Source organism: Taudactylus pleione, unplaced genomic scaffold (assembly GCF_031769625.1).
Source record: "Taudactylus pleione unplaced genomic scaffold, aTauple2 ptg000366l, whole genome shotgun sequence".
NCBI classification, from domain to species: Eukaryota; Metazoa; Chordata; class Amphibia; order Anura; family Myobatrachidae; genus Taudactylus; species Taudactylus pleione.
Genome location: NW_028284767.1, coordinates 6,883,503 through 6,902,277, shown reverse-complemented (window position 1 = coordinate 6,902,277; position 18,775 = coordinate 6,883,503). Strand labels below are relative to the sequence as shown.

General features: G+C 46.5%; 1 protein-coding gene across 1 annotated transcript in view; it reads right to left on the bottom strand.

Moving 5' to 3' along the window:
* Positions 1 to 18,775, bottom strand: part of LOC148508455 (sacsin-like) — a 78,813-nt gene that overhangs the window by 43,279 nt on the left and 16,759 nt on the right. The window contains 1 exon segment of the mRNA XM_088444566.1: positions 42 to 79. Within this exon segment, the coding sequence (XP_088300692.1) occupies positions 42 to 45 (4 nt within the window). The 5' untranslated portion in view covers positions 46 to 79.

The window sequence follows — 18,775 nt, the reverse complement described above, 5'->3', positions numbered from 1 at the left end:
AGTCTTATATCAAATCTATGAATGATATATACACATCTTACCCATATTTGTGTTCGTATCTGCGATGTTTGCGTTACCACTAAAAATAGACAAAGAAAGATCAGGATGCGTAAGTAAATTTGTAGGACAAACTGTGTACAGTGTTAATTTTCATCATAGATTATCACAGTCATTGACTTTGGAGAACTATGGAGGATAAAGGGACGTGTATATAGATAAGCCACTCGTGTCTTATTGCTAAATATATATTTCAATATTTTTACATACACAGTATGTGGGATCAAATTGTACATGTATTAATTGCATCACTACTAACGAGGGCACATTTAGGTGGGGAGTGCCTGGGATTTTAGTGGTCCCCTACGACAACTTAGTGAAATATGCCCCCCTCACATTAATGGGGAGTACCTCAACCACACATTACCTGAAGCCAAGAGTGAGATCTCAAAAGACAGAAAGCGCTTCCAGCGGGAAGCCACTGCCCTGCTAATTCGCCAGCCTTCTAAGGGCTGCAGCTGATGATGCAGTCCCTAGTAGCCAGGTTTTTTAGTGCACGTGTTTGATTTACTGGCACTCCCTAGCTCCGCTCCCACCCACCTCCTCTACTGAAGATGGTCACCCAGCTGTAGGAATTACCATCGATGGGCTGTCCAGTGATTACCATCGGTGGATTACAATCATCTACGGTGAACCATCAATGGTATGCAACACTTGATGGCCACTGCTGCTGGGGGGCATGGATGGCCGCTGTCCAATTAGAATAGGGGGTGGGCTTAGCGGCCATCGCATCATGAGGCGGGGCTAAGCTCCAAGCCAACAAAATAGAAAACATAACATTGGGTCCTACGCTGCCATCGATGGCAAAACCATCAATAGTTAGCAAATATCAATGGGAAAAAAAAAAAAGACAATTGACCATCGGACGTTAACCATCAATGGCCACCCCAAAACAGAAGGGAGAATAAATAATATGGAAATGGAGACCAAGCTTCCACTGCAGGAAGCAGAGTGAAGGGGCAAAACGCAGTCAGGACAGGCTATTCAGCCAGGGTAATTATAGAGGCAAAAGGGGGAGATGAGACCCCTCAACACAGCATACGTCAAATAGAGTCTACTCATGCTTCAGTAAACCTACACAGCTCCACAGACCAGTAAGAAGCAGTTACAAAACACACAACTCAAGGTGCTGAGTATAACCAATATCCCTTAAATACAATATATTCAAATCTCTGTAGATACTATGGGCCTGATTCAGACCCGGTCGCAAGCGCTGAGCGCTCGCAACCGGGTCGATGGTGGCCCAGAGCGTATGCGCACGACGGAGCCGGCTCCGTCGTGCGCATGTGCGAGACCCGGATAGCGATGGGCAATCCGTCGCTCCGGGTCTCGCACCAAAGGGGACGTGCTGTCGATGTTGAGTGACAGCAACCCCTTTGGTGGGCGGGTCGGGGGGGGTGGCTGCCCAGACGGAGGCGTTCCCATGGGAACGCCTACCGTTTGGGGGCGGCCCCACTGACATCACAAGTGATGTCAGTGGGAGAGCTTTTGGCTCTGTTTGAGCCGAAAGCTCTCTGGGGCTTGCGGCCACTAGACCCTACCACAAAGGTCTCGTCGCAAGCCCGATGGTCTTGACCATCGCGGCCATCATTCTGGCCGCTCGCATTAGCTGTGGGTGGCAACCCACAGCAATGCGAGCGGCCAGGAGGCCGCTCCATTAAAGAAAAAAAAAAAAAGACACCCTGATTCAGAGCGAGCGCTCTGTCAGAGCGTCCGGCTCTGAATCAGGGCCAATGGCCCTCATTCAGACCCACCCACGAGCGGCTGTCCGCTCGCAAGTGGGTCGATGGTCTGCACTGCGCATGCGCACGACGGAGGGAGCTCCGTCGTGCGCATGCGCGAGACGCGACGAGCGAAGGACTTTCCTTCGCTCGGAGTGTCTCATCAAAGGGGGCGTGCTGTCGATGTTGACTGACAGCACGCCCCCTTTGGTGGGCGTGCCGGGGGCGTGCCTGCCAGACGGAGGCGTTCCCAAGGGAACGCGTTCCCAAGGGAACGCCTACCGTCTGAAGCCGGCCCCACTGACATCACTAGTGATGTCAGTGGGAGTGATTTTGGCTCTGATAGAGCCAAAATCACTCCTGGCCTTGCAGTTGAAAAACTCAACCGCAGGCTTTTGCTCGCAGTTTCGATGGTCGCGATGGTCAAGACCATCGCGACCATCATCCTGCACGCTCGTATATGCTGTGGGTGGTGACCCACAGCTATACGAGCGTCCAGGAGGACGCTCCATATTAATGGAGGTGGGCCCTGATTCAGAGCGAGCGCTCTGGTCAGAGCGTCCGGCTCTGAATCGGCCAATATGCGGACTGCAGCTACCCACTGTGAGGTACTAATCCTCACCAACATGCAAACTGGTAAAAAACGAAATATATAGGAGCACTGACCACAGATAATAAAAAGTTTATTTAATCATGTGGGTACACATACTTAAAATAAGACCCCACATAGAAAGTGACATATGCCTATAATAAGAAAATCATATAAAATAAAAACAGAAGAAATCGCTTAAAAAAACAGAACCAGCTGTGAAATAAAAGAGCAGATACTATATCACAATATATGTACATAGTCCAATAATAACATAACACGTGGAGCCAATTATCTTACTTGTGATTCTGTGAGGAGACCTGGAAAACATGCACTGTTTGGGGTCCTGAGGACAGAGTTTGAGACTCTGTTTTTTACAATTTTAGAATGTGTTAAATTTGGCAAATAAATAGCATCTGGCTAAGATAGGAGAACTACTTTTCACTTCAGTGAAACATAAAATCTGGCCAGGTGCTCAGACTTTTACATAGAGGTCTAACATTAACATAATGGTAAAGTGTACCTGCTTGCAAATCTGAAATACTTAAAATTTTCAAGATATATGAAATCATGTTATGTATAAAATACCACACTAAACAATAACCCCTCTATCAATATTAGCAGCAGTTTCACCATTAAGGGAACATAACACAGCAAAAACACAGTCACAAACAGAGCCGTATTCAATTTGAGTGGACGTGCGATACTTTTCCACCTCCCAGACTTTCCGCCTACTTTGCCTGTTTTGCAGGCAGAAAAGTATTGCGCGCGTGCCCGCATTTCCTCGTATTCAATTTGAAAGTACGTGAAAATGGGACCTGGCGAAACTTAAACAAACGGAAAGTCATGTCAGATTTGGGGAAATCAGCCTGACACCCCCCCAAAAGATGCTCTGACATGGGGGTTAGCTATAGTTACCCCCGATTTGGCTTGCTGAAGGTATTTGGTGTTTTTAAACGGGCTCAATAGCTGCTAAATAGTGGTGAAGAATAGTATTCAGGAGGTTGTTTTTTTTTTTTTGCAGAAAATAACTTATCCCAGCAAATTTGGGGCACTTGAAAATGGGGGCCAGCATATTTAAAAGTTTAAAAATTGTGAAAAATCCACCTGTCGCAAGCACCTGCAATGAAAACACCACCTGGGCCATACTTGGGGACCCCCCCAGAGTTAAGTTCGCTAGTTTTTAACTTTGTCCCCCAACATTTTTCGCCCCCAAATTGACAGTTATTTTTTGGCATGTTAAGTTTTTTTTTTTTTTTTTTTAATTGTTTGACGCAGTTTATCTTTGGGGGACTGTCTGAAGGCTGCACGGGGGTTCCCGCAACGTTGCACCCCAAAACCCCAATTCTGCACTTTATACCGCCTGCTATTCATAGGCAAAACTTTTCCGCCTATTACCTTACATTGAAGCAGAAAGTCTTTCAAATTGAATACGGCGATACTTTGCCGCCTGGCGAAATTACGTCATCAGCGAAACTTCTTCGCCGATTCCGGCTTTTCGCTCCAAATTGAATACAAACCATAGATTGAAAGTTTCCTATTGGCCAGAATAAAATAATTTTCAAATTATAAATGCTTTACACCCATTCAATAGGACTGATAAAGCAGTGTTACAAATGCAAGTCATGATAATGTACAATATGCTTAAGTCGTATACTATACTGTTCTTACCAAACACCGCAGAGATGATATCAGTCACTCATTCTGTTCAGCTGCTAATACTCTACAGAGCAGTGCTGCTATATATACCTCCTCAAATTCAGAGACAAAAGAAACAAAACTAACTTTTCTCAGTTTCTGTTCCTGTGGTTTTCCAATTTAGTTTCATTTCGTCATGTGTGTTTCTTAAAGGGCATATTTACTAAGCAGTGTATATACAAAACCCTACATTTTTACATATTTTGTCTGCCAGACTTAAAAGGGCAATAATACTTAATGCTAAACAAGCCTGCTCTTGGATTTACTATTATTGCCAGTATGGGGGAGAGTTTGGGGTGTGGGGCCCCCTGGGTTGGTGCGGCTGGGCCACTTCTGGGCATCATAATGTAACCCTTATTTCTGCACTCTTACACAGCTCCTTGCAAAACTATTCAGACTTTTACTGAATAACATCCTACACTGAGGACCTAATTAAGAGATGTTCGATGGTTAGCACACATCTCTGATGTATTGGGGTCAGCGCATGCGCAGGACTTGTTCTGCACATGTGCATAACGGGTCCTGTGATCTCGCCCACAGACCCCCTCCCCTGTGTTTTGGGGGCAGAGCGGGGACGTGGCTGGCCACCGTTCCTGGGGCATTTTGCTGCCCCATGGCACCTGCATTTGGCCAGCAGGGCGCCTGGATTCAGCTTTCAGTTCCACTGCATTACAGAAAATAAAATGCTCACAGCAAGTCACAGCAGTATGTCACATAAGTATATATTTGCCAACTGTCCTGGTTCAGGCGAAACAGCCTTTATTTTAGGGTACTGTCCCAGCAATCATAACTTTTGGCCTGACTGCTGGATGGTGTGTCCCACTTATCTTTCTACATAGCATACTAGGGTGCTCCTGGTGATATGTTTTTTTAAGGATACAAACATCCTGTGTGAGGTGACCCACTGACTTTTCTGCATCGCCCTCAGATCTGTAGAGCACATTTAAAAAATGGGGAGAGTTGTTATTCTTGGGAGAGGAAGAAATAAGTTTACTTATGTATAAGAAAAAAGGGTATTCGGTCAGAATGTAGACACCAGAATGTTGCCATGGGCATAAGGTCTACAAGAAAAAGGTCAGCATGGTTAAAATGTTGACATTAACATGTCAACACCAGAATGTCGACAGTACATTTTTATGTGATTTTTAGGGTTAAGGTTAGGCTAGAATATGTAAAAAAATATGTATGACAACATTAAGACCATGTCATTTTAACCATGTTGACATTTGTAAATGTCGACATATTGCTTGTTAATGTCCATGTTGACAATCTGAAAGTTGATTTTTCATACCACGCCCGAGGAAAGGGCTTTATGTCATACTTACCTACTGTCCTGTAATGTGCATACTGTCGGGGAGATTCCCAAATATTTGGAGATCTCACGTAGGGCTGTAACTTAAGATGTGCAAGCGGTGCCACCACCCAGGAGGCGGCACCCTTGCTGCCCCATGGTACCTGCATTTAGACTGTAGGGTGCCTGGAATAGAACTTTGCAGCCTGTAGAACTGTCAGAGAGCATCCTTACAATGCTCCAGGCACTCCTTTTCTTCCTGGTTTGGGCAGTCCCACCTCCTTGACGTGACATTATGACTATATATAAGGAGGGGACAGTACGGGGTGGATTGTAGCCCTGCTACGACCCTGATCTCACGGAATCCCAGTAAAGCATACTCCCGGAGGGTGTTAGCTCGGCACAGCGGTAGGGGGGGCGTGATGTGGCATATAGGGCATAGGCGGAAAATTACATCTGATAAAAGATGACAGCCCTAACCTGGGACACAGTATTTGGCTGGGTTGCAGGAGTGGCAGTGAAACTGGAGAGCAGAGCATGGAACATTGCCCATATGGACAGACAAGTCACATATACTTATATATCTAATACTGTGGAGAATGACATGGAGTAAGCACAACTTGGTTACTATGGGGCCACTTTGTATTATAGCCAGAACCTTTTTATAGTGTCCTGCATTATATCATTTACTAAAAAGGGCACTGCTATAATTCTAGGTTACTATGAAAGCACTGAGTATATTGCAGGGTACCATGAGAAAACTGTATGTATGTCAGGGCACTGTGCATACTGCTGGATAATATAGGTTACGGTGTATAATTCATGGTACTGTCAGTGCACTGTGTGTAGTATGGGGAACTATAGGGGCACTGTGTGTGTAATGTGAAGTAAATTAATGGCACCGTCTATAATGCAAGTAGTGTGGGGGACACTGTGCATATACCAGATATTGTTTTTCAAAAGGTAGGCAAGTATACTGCATGTCATAGGGGCAGTGTCATGGTGTTAACAGGGAAATGGTGGAAAACAAGAAGCCACAGATAAATAGTGGAAAGGGCAGTCTCCTAAACCAAACAAAGTTCACTCATGCATACATTTTTTTTTTTATTTTTTTTTTTGCTGTTTCTTAGCGTTTGAATCTGAAGAGTAACAAAGAACAAACACAGGGAAAAATCTGAAGAAACTGCTGAAAAAAAAAATTATTCATACATTACTTTACAGTAAACATACTTCATGTTCAGCACCTATGTTATTCTTTACTGTAGTATTCAGCAACCCCTCTGCAAATGATATCTGGCGATTGTAAAGCATGCAGTGACCTAGGGATCATAGTTTTTTTTTGTTTTGTCAATATGCCTCCTATATTCACATTACAGCACATGCTTGGGACAACTGCACACATTAGGAAGTGATCACAGTGCTGTGATCCTAAAGATGGGTACACACTGAGCGATGTGTACCCAGACGATATGTCGGCCCGACAGGCCGACATGTCGGATCCTGTGTACACATCAGAACTATTGCATTCCGGTGCTTAGTACTTATGGAAAATGCAGTAAAAAAAAAGCATTTCCGGTGTTTTTACTGCATTTTCAGTTTAGTACATCCTGCCCTTTATCCTCTGTGATATTTTCATGTCAAAGCACTGAAACTCAAAAAAAAATAATTTTTCCTGTAACTTTATTTTATGTTCCAAAAACAGAGCAATGGCCATGTGTCAATCAATGCGCTAATAAATCACAGGAGGAGCCATAGAAAATTATATAGAGGGCAATTTACAGTCTGACATAATAGCATACAATACTCTTTTTAGTACAGCACAAGAAATGAATCACTATACGTTCACATCTGCCACTGACTCTACTAAACGCTGTCCTCAGTTTCTATTCCAGGAATTTATTTGTTCAATTAGTTTCATTTCTTCATGTCTCAGTCTGGGTACACACAAAGATTTTCTGTCCAACCTTCCAACTAGTTGATTGGTTGGAATGAAAATCTGGTAAGGTATGAAAGCAAATGACAATCAGCAATTTGCTCCCAAACGTCGGAATATGGACAAAAACTGTTGTTTGAACAAATTGTTTAGATCAAACATTTAACAAACTTGTCTGATGACCATTTTCATCTGTTTTCTGGCATTTAGGAGCAAATTGCTGATCATCATTTACTCCCATACGTTACCAGATTTTCATTCCAACCAATCAACTAGTTGGATGGTTGGACAGAAAATCTCTACGTGTGTACCCAGCCTCAGACTGGCATTGTTCCAACTGACAAAATACAAGATAAGCTTATTTATTTATTTAAGCAGCCATGTAGTCATTTGCAATGTTTAACTAAACTTTGCACACCCCCCCCCTTTATACTCTCACTCTTTTTGCACAATCCAATACCTCCCTTTGGGGTTTATTTACTAAGCAGTGTTAGGAGACAGAGTGAAAAGTGATAAGAAAGTGATAAGGTGCCAGCCAATCAGCTCCCAACTGTCATTTTTCAAAGACAGCCTGTGAGATGACAGTTGGGAGCTGATTGGCTGGCACCTTATCACTTTTCACTCTGTCTCCTAACACTGCTTAGTAAATAGACCCCTTTATTTCATGGGTGATGTGTACACTTTACAGTACATTTACACAATCAAGCCATGATGTGACCAAGTTTATTACTCTGATCTTCCAAATATACATTGAAAAATATTTGGGCACCATAGGTCATTATGAATAGTTGCCTCTTCCTCTTCTAATTTACCACCAGGGGTGCCAACTATCAACTGTAATTTCAGAGAGCTAAAGCTTGGTACACACTGATAGATATAGCGCCCGTTCTATTGAACGGGCGATATAGATCTATAGTGCATCGCCGGATGTGTACAGCGGATAGGTATGTGAATGTCGTCGTTCACAGACGTATCAGATCTGCTGTGCAGCACACATGCTTGCCGACATTCTGGCTGCCACTTCCAGGAGTGAGCACACATGCTGCATACACCTGCCAATTGTGCGTGTGGCAGTGAAAGGGTCCAAGTAGATGGATAAGAGAGGGATAACTAGCAGCCTAGCACTTTCCAATGCTAAACAGTCCCCTAACCATTTGGCAATACCCCATCCATGACATCACCACATCCCCCGACCAGATCGGCTCACCTCTAATGTTGGGAGGTATGCACTTACACTTTCTAATAAAGGAAATCTTTATAAACTTTGTTAGTAAGATAGACTTTTTTAAACATTAAAACAAATGAATAGGCATGTTCTGATGCTTTGCATCTACTATTAAGCAGACATAGGAGCCAATTTTTCAAAATGACTGGGGCTGCTCAAATTAATGCAATGACGAAAATAACCAGATTAGGGAGAGAGAAACAGAGGATATGGGTCACCTGTTCCTCTTTTTTAGTATTCCTATTGGATAGATGTCCTGTTAGTGGATCTTTGACGTCTTACGGGTAATCTGAGCAATGCAGCTGGTATGCCTTCGGGCCGACCCAAACAAGAAACCCCATTCCTCAGTGACGGGAAATCGAGATGCAATATTCAATTGTTTTGAACACCGTTTTCGCACATGTTGCTCCTAAAACCACCAGGTATAGTCGCATAAAGCGACTGAACCTGTCTAAAGTCCTGGTTTGGGTGCCCAAACCACAGACTTTTCGCACATTTCCGATGGCCACCTCAGGAGGCAGTGAGCAGAAATGTAGCGCCGGCGGCTCCTGCGCCCAAACAGAGCGACAACTGAATTGCTCCGTCGGGTGCCCATTACCGACACCACTAGCGAAAGCATACAGAATTATGGTATAACATACCCTTGGATAATTCTTTTTCTTCGAGGTCCATAGGGTCCACAGGATCTACCTTGGGGTATGTAGTGGGATCGCATCCAATGCACCAAACAGCAAAAGCTTTGGAGCTCCCAGCATGCACTGGTCCTCCTCCCTATATACCCCACCCCCAGCCACAGGCATTCAGTTTGTAACCAAGCCTAACAGCAATGGACAGAAAGTGGCGAAGGAAGAAAAATTGCACAAGAATCACTCAACATACGAAGAGGGAATCTGTGAAAAAAGGCTGAAGAACAGATCCCAACTGAGGCCAGGTGCGTCAGGGTGGGTGCCCTGTGGACCCCATGGACCTCGAAGAAATAGAATTATCCAAGGTATGCTATACCATAATTCTGTATTTCTTCTTCGGGTTCCATAGGGTCCACCTTGGGGATGTCCTAAAGCAGTTCCCTTAAGGGTGGGGACGTTCCTGCGCAGAGAGGCAATTCCGCCGCCCCAAAGGAAGCATCCTGGGAGTCAAACGTATCAAAAGCATACAATTTGATAAATGTATTAACGGAAGACCAAGTGGCTGCCTTGCAAAGCTATTCAGCCGAGACGCCATGTCTTACCACCCACGATGGTCCAACAGACCGAGTGGAATGTGCTGTCACCTTTTTAGGAACAGGGAGACCAGCCTGTGTATAGATGTGAGAAACAGTCATACGAAGCCAGTGAGCCAACGTCTGTTTGTTTGCTGGCCAACCGCTTCTGTGAAATCCATATAGCACATAGAGAGAATCTGATTTTCTGGTGCAACTGGTCCGATCCACATAAATACGAAGTGCTCGAACCACATCCAAGGAGACTTCACCTGTAGACAGGTTTGAAGACTTGAAGGCCGGGACTACAATTCCCTCATTTATTTTGAAATGGGAAACCACCTTTGGGAAGTAGCCAACCTTGGTATGGAGGACCGCTCTATTTGGATGAAAGATCAAATATGGAGAACGACATGACAATGCTGCCAAGTCAGAAACTCTGCGAGCTGAAGAGATGAAAAGAAAAAGTGTCTTCGCAGTCAGCCATCTCAAGTCCACCTTATCCAAGGGTTCAAAGTTATGCGACTGCAGTGCCCTGAGATCCAAATACAAATCCCATGGTGCCACCGGTGGGAGATATGGAGGTTGCAGCCGCAAAACCCCCTGTAAGCATGTTCTAACATCTGGCAGTGGAGCAATCTTGAGCTGGAACCAAACTGTCAAAGCCGAAACTTGGACTATCAAGGTAGCCAGGCGAAGACCTAAGTCTAATCCAGTCTGAAGAAAACCTAGTATTCTCGATACCCTGAAAACTTTAGGGTCATATTTTCTGTGTGAAGAAAAAATGACTGCCAATTTCTGTGATAGATACGAGCAGAAGCAGGCTTTCTTGCTCTCAGCATCATCTGAATCACAGAAGCAGAGAAACCCCATGCCTTTAATACGGACTACTCAAGAGCCATGCCGTCAAAGCCAGCCGAGGGAAATCCTGGTAAAGACAGGGACCCTGCGTTAGCAAATCCTGTCTTAGAGGCAGTGGAAGTGGACTGTCTACAGATACACGTGTCAGATCGGAGAACCAATGCCTCCTGGGCCAGGCAGGGGCTATTGGTATCATCCTGCCTCCCTCCTGCTTGAACTTTCTTATGACTCGTGAGAGGAGGGAGATTGGAGGAAACAGGTATGCCAACCTGAAGTTCCATCTCATCGTCAGAGCATCCATGAAGGCGGCTGAGGAATCCCTTGTTCTGGACCCGTACCTGGGGACCTTGTGGTGGTCACGTGATGCCGTGAGATCTACGTCCGGTAACCCCCACCTGTCCACCAGAAGTTGAAACACCTCCGGATGAAGAGCCCATTCTCTGACGTGTATGTCCTGGTGACTTAGGAAGTCCACCTCTCAGTTGAGAACACCTGGGATAAATATTGCCGAGATTGCTGGAATATGGCCCTCTGCCCACAGCAGAATCTTTGCCACTTCCCTCATGGCTGCCGAACTTCGTGTGCCTTCTTGATGATTTATGTAGGCCACTGCTGTCACATTGTCGGACTGAACCTGGACAGGCCTGCTCTGAAGAAGGTCCTGCACCAGATTGAGTGCTCTGTGCACTGCTCGGAGCCCCAATATATTTATTAGTAGATTACTTTCCTGGTCCATCCGCCTTCCTTGAAAGGTATGATGACCAGTCACTGCTCCCCATCCTCACAGACTTGCGTCCGTGCTGAGGAGAACCCATTCCGGGATCCATAACGGGTGACCCTTGTCCAAAAGAGTCGTCTCCAGCTACCAAGCAAGGGAGAGACGAATCTCTGGTGAGATGCAAATCATCTAATGCTTTATCCGATGATACTGGCCATCCCACTGGGCCAGGATCCATAGCGGTAGAGATCTGGAGTGGAACTTGGCATAAGCCACCATGTCGAATGTGGCTACCATGGAGCCCAGTATCTGCATAGCCAAGTGAACTGACACAGTTTGCTTGCAAAGTAGATTGTAGCACTACAGTCTTGTGTGCACAAGAAGATTCCAGGAAGAAGAATCCAGCAGCACCCCCAAGTGCACCATCTGCTGAATTGGAGAAAGAAAACACTTTTTCCAATTGATCACACAGCCGTGCTCCTGTAGGCAGACAATGGTCATCCGTAGATGTTACAATGTCATCTCCTGAGATTGTGCCAATTTCAGGAGATCATCTAGATATGGCAGTATCCTGACTCCTTGTTTTCTGAGACAAGCTGTCATGACTGCCATTATCTTGGTAAATACCCGAGGGGCTGTGGCCAGACTGAAGGGTAGAGCCTGGAATTGATAATGTTGCGGATCCACCGCGAACCTGAGAAAGGCCTGGTGGGATCTTGCAATCGGGACATGCAGATATGCATCTTGTATGTCCAGTGAGACCATGAAGTCTCCAGGCTCCATCGTAGCATAATTGGCCGTAGAGTTTCCGTACAGAATTTGGGCACATATATGAATCTGTTGAGAGACTTAGCGTTCCCTCCTTCTGGAGCGACCTGCCCTCCTTCTGGGGGGCAAAAAGCGCCATGCCTTCACCACGCAGCTCCCCGCTAAAACAGCCGGCGGGTGCAGTCTTCACCCGTGGGTCGCAGTGTCCCATGGGTGGGGTAATGTGTGGTGACCCGGTCACCGCCGGTGAATAGATACTGGGCGCATGCGCCCGGCATCTATTCTACCTGTCAGCAGCACTTGGGGGCTACCTGGCGTGTCCAGAAGTGCCAGGCACGCCCCCAAGAGTGACGAAAAGGGGACGCATCTTATAGACACGCCCCCTTTTCAGTGACCATGCCCCCATTTCGGGTGCGTGCGCGGAAGTGCCCTCTCTAGCTCCGGCGCCCTGACTGCCGCCGGAGCTAGAGTGAACACTAGACACTACAGATTCAGGATAGGGCGGTAAGACCCATTGGATTTTTGAATCAAATATAAATTTGAGTACGAACCCCTTTCCTGTTGCGTCACAGGAACGGGGACTATGACTCCTGACTTCAGGAGTGCCCCAAAAGACTCTCGTTAGGCCGAAGCTCTGACAGGGTCTGTCGGAAGGTTTGTAGCAACAAACCTCTGAGGGGGATGCCTTAAGAATGTGATGGCATAACCCTGAGAGACCTGCTCTCGCACCCAGGCATCTGTAGTTATCTGCTGCCAGGCCTGGGAGAACTGTAAAAGTCGGCCTCCAACCCCGACATCCTCCAGGGGGAGGCCTGCCCCATCAGACAGTAGGCTTACAGTCTGACTTGGCAGCTGGACGTTTAATAGACCAATAGGCTGCGGTTTCCGGTGGGACTGACTCTGTCTGGCCGAGGACTGTTTCTTTGTCCTACCTTGTGGACGAGAGGACAGAGATGACGACTGCCTCCTAGAGGTAGACGGCAATTCAGCAGACTTCGGCGTTGCCAAAGAAGTCATTATGTCATCCAATCCTGGCCCAAACAGTACCATCCTGGCAAAAGGTAAAGATTCCAGAGCCTTCTTAGACCCTGCATCCGCCTTCCAGGTCTTTAGCCAAAGGGCTCTTCGGGCTGCAATTGAGTTAGCCGAGACCCTAGAAGCCAGGATGCCTGCGTCAATTCCCGCTTCCCCCATATACATAGCTCAGTGTTCGCCCCAGAATTTTTTTCCAGCCGGGTGGGGGCCTTTGCAATTATGCACACACCGGGAAAAGGGGCATCTCCCTTACCATTCCAGCCCGACAGGTCTCAGGCTGCTCCCCCACTGGCTCTCATTATGCAGTGCCCCCTGTATTTGTGCCCTTTATACAGTGCCCCCTGTAGTTTTCCTCTTTATAGAATGCCCCCTGTAGTTTTCCCCTTTATGCATTGCCCTTGTAGTTTTGCTTTGCCCTTACGCAGTGCCCCCAGGCTGGTTCCTTATGTAGTGCCCCCAGGCTTACATAGTGTCCCCAGAAGCCACTTATGCAGTGCCCCTGGCTTAAATAGTGTCGATTATGCAATGCCCCCAGGCTGGTTCCTTATGCAGTGCCCCTAGGCTTAAATAGTGTCCCTTATGCAGTGCCCCCAGGCTAGTCCTGGTCCCGGTTCCAGCCAGGAACTTACCTTAACTTGCTCACCGCTCGTGCTCCCACTCCCTCTGCCTCGCTCTGACTGGATCTAACTAGATCCAGCAGGCGCGTGGAGCATGATCCTCATGTCGCAGATGACGTCACCAGCGCACTGCATCACTGGGAAGGCTTGCCTCTGTAGCAATCGGAGGCTTCTTTCGCCTCCGGTCACTTCAGAGGCCAGCGTTCCACAGCAGGGGTCAGCGGGGGAAAGTGCTGGGCGGTAGGCTGTTTCTGCCGGGCGATGTGCCTGCAGAAAACAGCCTGGGGAGAACACTGTAGCTGCTTCATGCATGTGGCAGAGAAGGGACTGCTGCTCTCTGGTTTGATCCAGAGATTTCGTCCACTCCTCCATAGCCTTGGCAACCCAAGCTACAGCCGTACCTGGCATGGTAATAACTCCAGATAGTGAAAACATTGATTTCAAGTGATTATCCAGTATTCTATCCGTAACCTCTTTTAAAGAGGATGCTGCAGGAATGGGCATGTAGCACTCCTGATTAATCTCATCACATAAGCATCTATCGTTGGGGAAATTTCCCATTTATTACACACTCCTTGTGCAAATGGGTTCCGAGCAGTTATATTCCTTGTGGCATGAAAATGGATACTAGGAGTATCCCATGCTTCGGACATGAGATTCGACAGCTGCCCAGACTGAGGGAAATAATCCACAACCTGACGCCTAAAGATTGGCTCCTTAGATGCCAACGACACCTCCTCTTCCTCCATACTGAGGACAGACCTGACCACTCTTACTAGAGAGGGAACATACACAAGAGACTGATGGTCCTCTTTCACTGAGACAGACCCAGAACTCCGAGTATCAGAGTCTGATGAGGAGGCAACACATGACGAGAACCTCTTTTATGCCCCTGCTTTTTTACTACCACCAGTCTATCCACCTGTGGAGAGACTGAAGACGGCAGTATACTCTGACTAGAGTGAGCAGGCAAATTACTCCAACAGGGATTCCAACAGGGATTCATGTGGGGCATACACATAGGATGATGCACATGCTGTGCGTATCCCATAGCATGAGGCGCTACAGCAGCCAGAGCCCGTACCTCTGTGGCCTTGCCTATTAAATAGGACAACACCTCAGGTGTAATGGCTATCCACGATGACTCTGGTGCTGGTGGATGAGATATTTTGGATAGCTATTTACAACAGTTATTACACAATCCAAACTGGTTAACATCCTGGTGCGATAAGTCTGCCGAACAGGACATACAGGAAATAAGCACTGGAGGGCTCTCATCCTCACCCTTCCCTTCAGACATGACAATGTATAAATGGTACAAGGTATACAATATAAATGCAATGTGACTTTGTATCAATGAGACACCCCACACACCTTCAGAGGGATGAAGAGAAACACAGAGATAGATGTACCAGACAGTTTTGAAAAAATACGCAGTGTACACACAGCAGCTAGCATACAGTCACATACAAAGCATAAATACGCACATTTGCTGGAATATGGACTCTGGATCAACTGACCAGACCCGAAGGGGTAATGGTAGGATATAGAGTGCGCTATATGCCAAACCCAAGGGAGTTTGCGTCTGGGGGAGGAGCCACAGGGGAACGCCTATCTCCCCTAGGCTGCGATTTTGACGGCCGGGTACGCTGAACTCACGGCAGTAAGACGTTGACTAGTGCGCTCTAGTGTGTCTTACCACGCGTCCCCAGCGACAGACGGTATGGCTCCAGTCGCCTTATTGAGGACACGTTACACGAGGCCTTCACCCGCAGCCGCCTCCGATGTGTCTCAACACCGAAGGCGAGGGGCTGCTTTGCACACGATTCCCCGAGGGGAATCGCTTACCTGCCATCTCCGTGACCCGACCGCAGTCCTGGGCCTTAGCGAAATTAACTAGCCAAGCCACGCTGAGGCCTGCCAAGAACCTCAGGGTGTATAGCGGTACTGGTGTTTCGGCGGAAGTAGAAGCAGTCGCGGTGCAATAGTCTTTCATGGCACCTGGTACCGCTAAACTCTGTAGTTTAGAAAAAAACTTAGAGGTACAGCATATAAGAAAAATGCCTAGGACTGCCTAGTACTCCCGCTGTTATAACAGGTGCATCTTGCCGCGCAACAAACAAAAAACTGAATGCCTGTGGCTGGGGGCGGGGTATATACGGAAGACGACCAGTGCATGCTGGGAGCTCCAAAGCTTTGCTGTTTGGTGCATTGGATGCGATCCAACTACATACCCCAAGGTAGATCCTCTGGACCCTATGGAACCCGAAGAAGAAACTTGGATTCCCCCCCTCGAGAAGCGGCGTATTTATAATGTGTGCAGGGTGTGCGGTGTCCAGGGGGCACCCACACCGCACACCCTGCACCATATTTAGTTATACTTAACTTTCCGGTGAGCAGCAAAAAATGACAGAGCAAATTTGGCGGCGGCCATTTTCCCTGTGACTCGCGCAGAGAAAAGATGTCCCGAATAAAAAGGCACTGGCACCATTTTCATGCACAGTAGATTCTGGAATAAAGCCAGAATCTACTGCCCCGAGAGAAAGGAGGGGACCCAAACGAAGGCTGCACACGTGCCTCCTCCTCTCTTAAAACGCCCCTGCCTTAGAGTCAAACTGGAATCCTAAGTGCACCACCCAGGCCCACACTATTGCTGGCCATACACTAGTCCGACCAGCGTAAGAGAAGATTCATCTTATGATTTCCCATGAACTCCCCGGCAGCTCCCTGACAGTTCCGAGTGCACTTTGGACACACGATTACATAAGATATCACGTTACGATCGATCGAGTGGCGGCTGAAAAAATTATCATCATTCTTCAAAATGTCACTGAAATGACAGCGGTCGAACACACGATGCATCGCATTGGTGAAAAACACAGCACGATCAGCATACGAATACAACGGATCATATGAGCTACACATCTGATCATATGATACGTTTTAGGAGCTGCTGGAGCGCGCATCGGATTGTATCCTTCTTAAATAACACACGATTTATCTCACGACGCATCGAAAATCGGGCAATCGGCCCGAAATCGTGCTAGTGTATGGCCAGCATATGAATTCCAGGACAACGAGGTGCTCATCTGCCTGCAGCTTTCAGCATAATGGATATCCACAGTCTAATGATGCTGCATGTGTAGAAGAGATGGGAAGACCCCAACCAATATCAAAGCACAGAATTGCATGAAACCAGAGGCTTAAGGTAAGTAACATCACTGCAGGGGCTTCAGCGAACTGGGGGAGCAGTATTACAGTACTCTGCATCAGTCAAATGGGTTTCCTGTAACAGAACAACTGCTTGCATGCTCTGAAAATGTTCAAGAATTTTCTAATGCTTCATCGGCATATTGTTCTGAACAGAGAGTAACATGTCCAGAAAATATTTTACATGCTCAATGTGCTCCTGGAGAATATTAGCCCTGCTATAATCAACTGTACCCCGATATAAGCACAAATTAATCTCTACCAGCAGTCAGTACACATGTACAGGTGTGTCCTCAGCCTACTTGCGCGCTAAACAGCCCTTCTAGTCGCACCATGCCGTAGCATGACTCGGTAGCGCTGAGCGACTTTTTGTGCAACTTCTTACTTTCAAATGCATCATATTTGCACAGTGATTTGAATATTTAGCACAATCAGCTTCTGCTGATTAAAATGATATGCGGCATGCCTACATACTGCTGGTGTCGCGACTTTTAGCACAGAAACTTGATGAACTTGTTGGAAAGGTTGCATCCTATGACGGGGTCACTGAGCTCTCCATAGCGGGAAGGATTCACGTAGACTAAGATCTAAAGTAAGCTCCTTAGTGGGGCACTCTTCAAACATTATTATAATCAATACGGATAAACCGTAACTTTTAGTTTACTAGAAAGAGACTCACAGTTGTATATACAAATGTAAATGTGTAAAAGGTATAAATATGTGATTTAAAACCATACATGCCTACCCTCCCAGAATTCGCGGGAGGCTCCCAATTTTTCGGGTAATCCACCTGCACCCCCGGAAGGGTAGGCACTTCTCCCGCATTCTGCCCACTTCCTAGTGAAGTGGGCAGAATGGGGAGATTATTAATGGGGATCGGCGGGTCTGCCATTGGGGCGGGGCCTAATGACACGATTCTCATAGAATTTAGCCTCATTTAGCCCCGCCCACTAGTTCAATCATGTATCGTCACAGCAAATTGCCACGGGGCAGGGCTTAGTGATGCGATCGGGTCGGCTCCACCCCCAACTCCGCCCACCTGCTTCTCTCAGGGAGGAGAATTTATAAGTAGGCAAGTATGTTTAAAATTAGAATTACATCTATAAAGCCCAAGAGTGTTTTGAAAGATGGTGAAAATATTAGTAAATGGCACTGTAAAAGAAATGCTTTAAGAGTGTCAAACTACAGATTTACAGCGTCCTTGGCTTAGGGATATTGTTTAGTTCCCACCGGACCCCAAGCATGATGAGAGGGCGTGCAGAAATGATTCACGTTCAGATGGCGGATCTCTAGGAGCTCCAGTGGGCAAACAGTTGTGAGGTGCGCATCGGCAGTACAGGTCTGGATGTTTCGCCAGAAACTTGTTCACATTGTTTCTAATAGCTATTTATAATTTGATCCAAAGTACTGTGTGGGTGCAACCTAATGTGGTGTACTCTCCAGTATGACCCCTGTCTACTGATTGATAATGGAGACTGCATGGCTGTATGCTTCATTTTATTTACCTACTAGAAATGGGTGTGGCTGAATCCACTAATTAGAAGGGGTGTCCGCATACTTTTAGCCATGTAATGTATATACACTGCTCAAAAAAATAAAGGGAAGACTAAAATAACACATCCTAGATCTCAATGAATGAAATATTCTTATTAAATACTTTGTTCTTTACATAGTTGAATGTGCTGACACCAAAATCACACAAAAATTATGATTGGAAATCAAATTTATTAACCCATGGAGGTCTGGTTTTGGAGCCACACTCAAAATTAAAGTGGAAAAACACACTACAGGCTGCTCCAACTTTGATGTAATATCCTTAAAACAAGTCAAACTGAGGCTCAGTAGTGTGTGTGG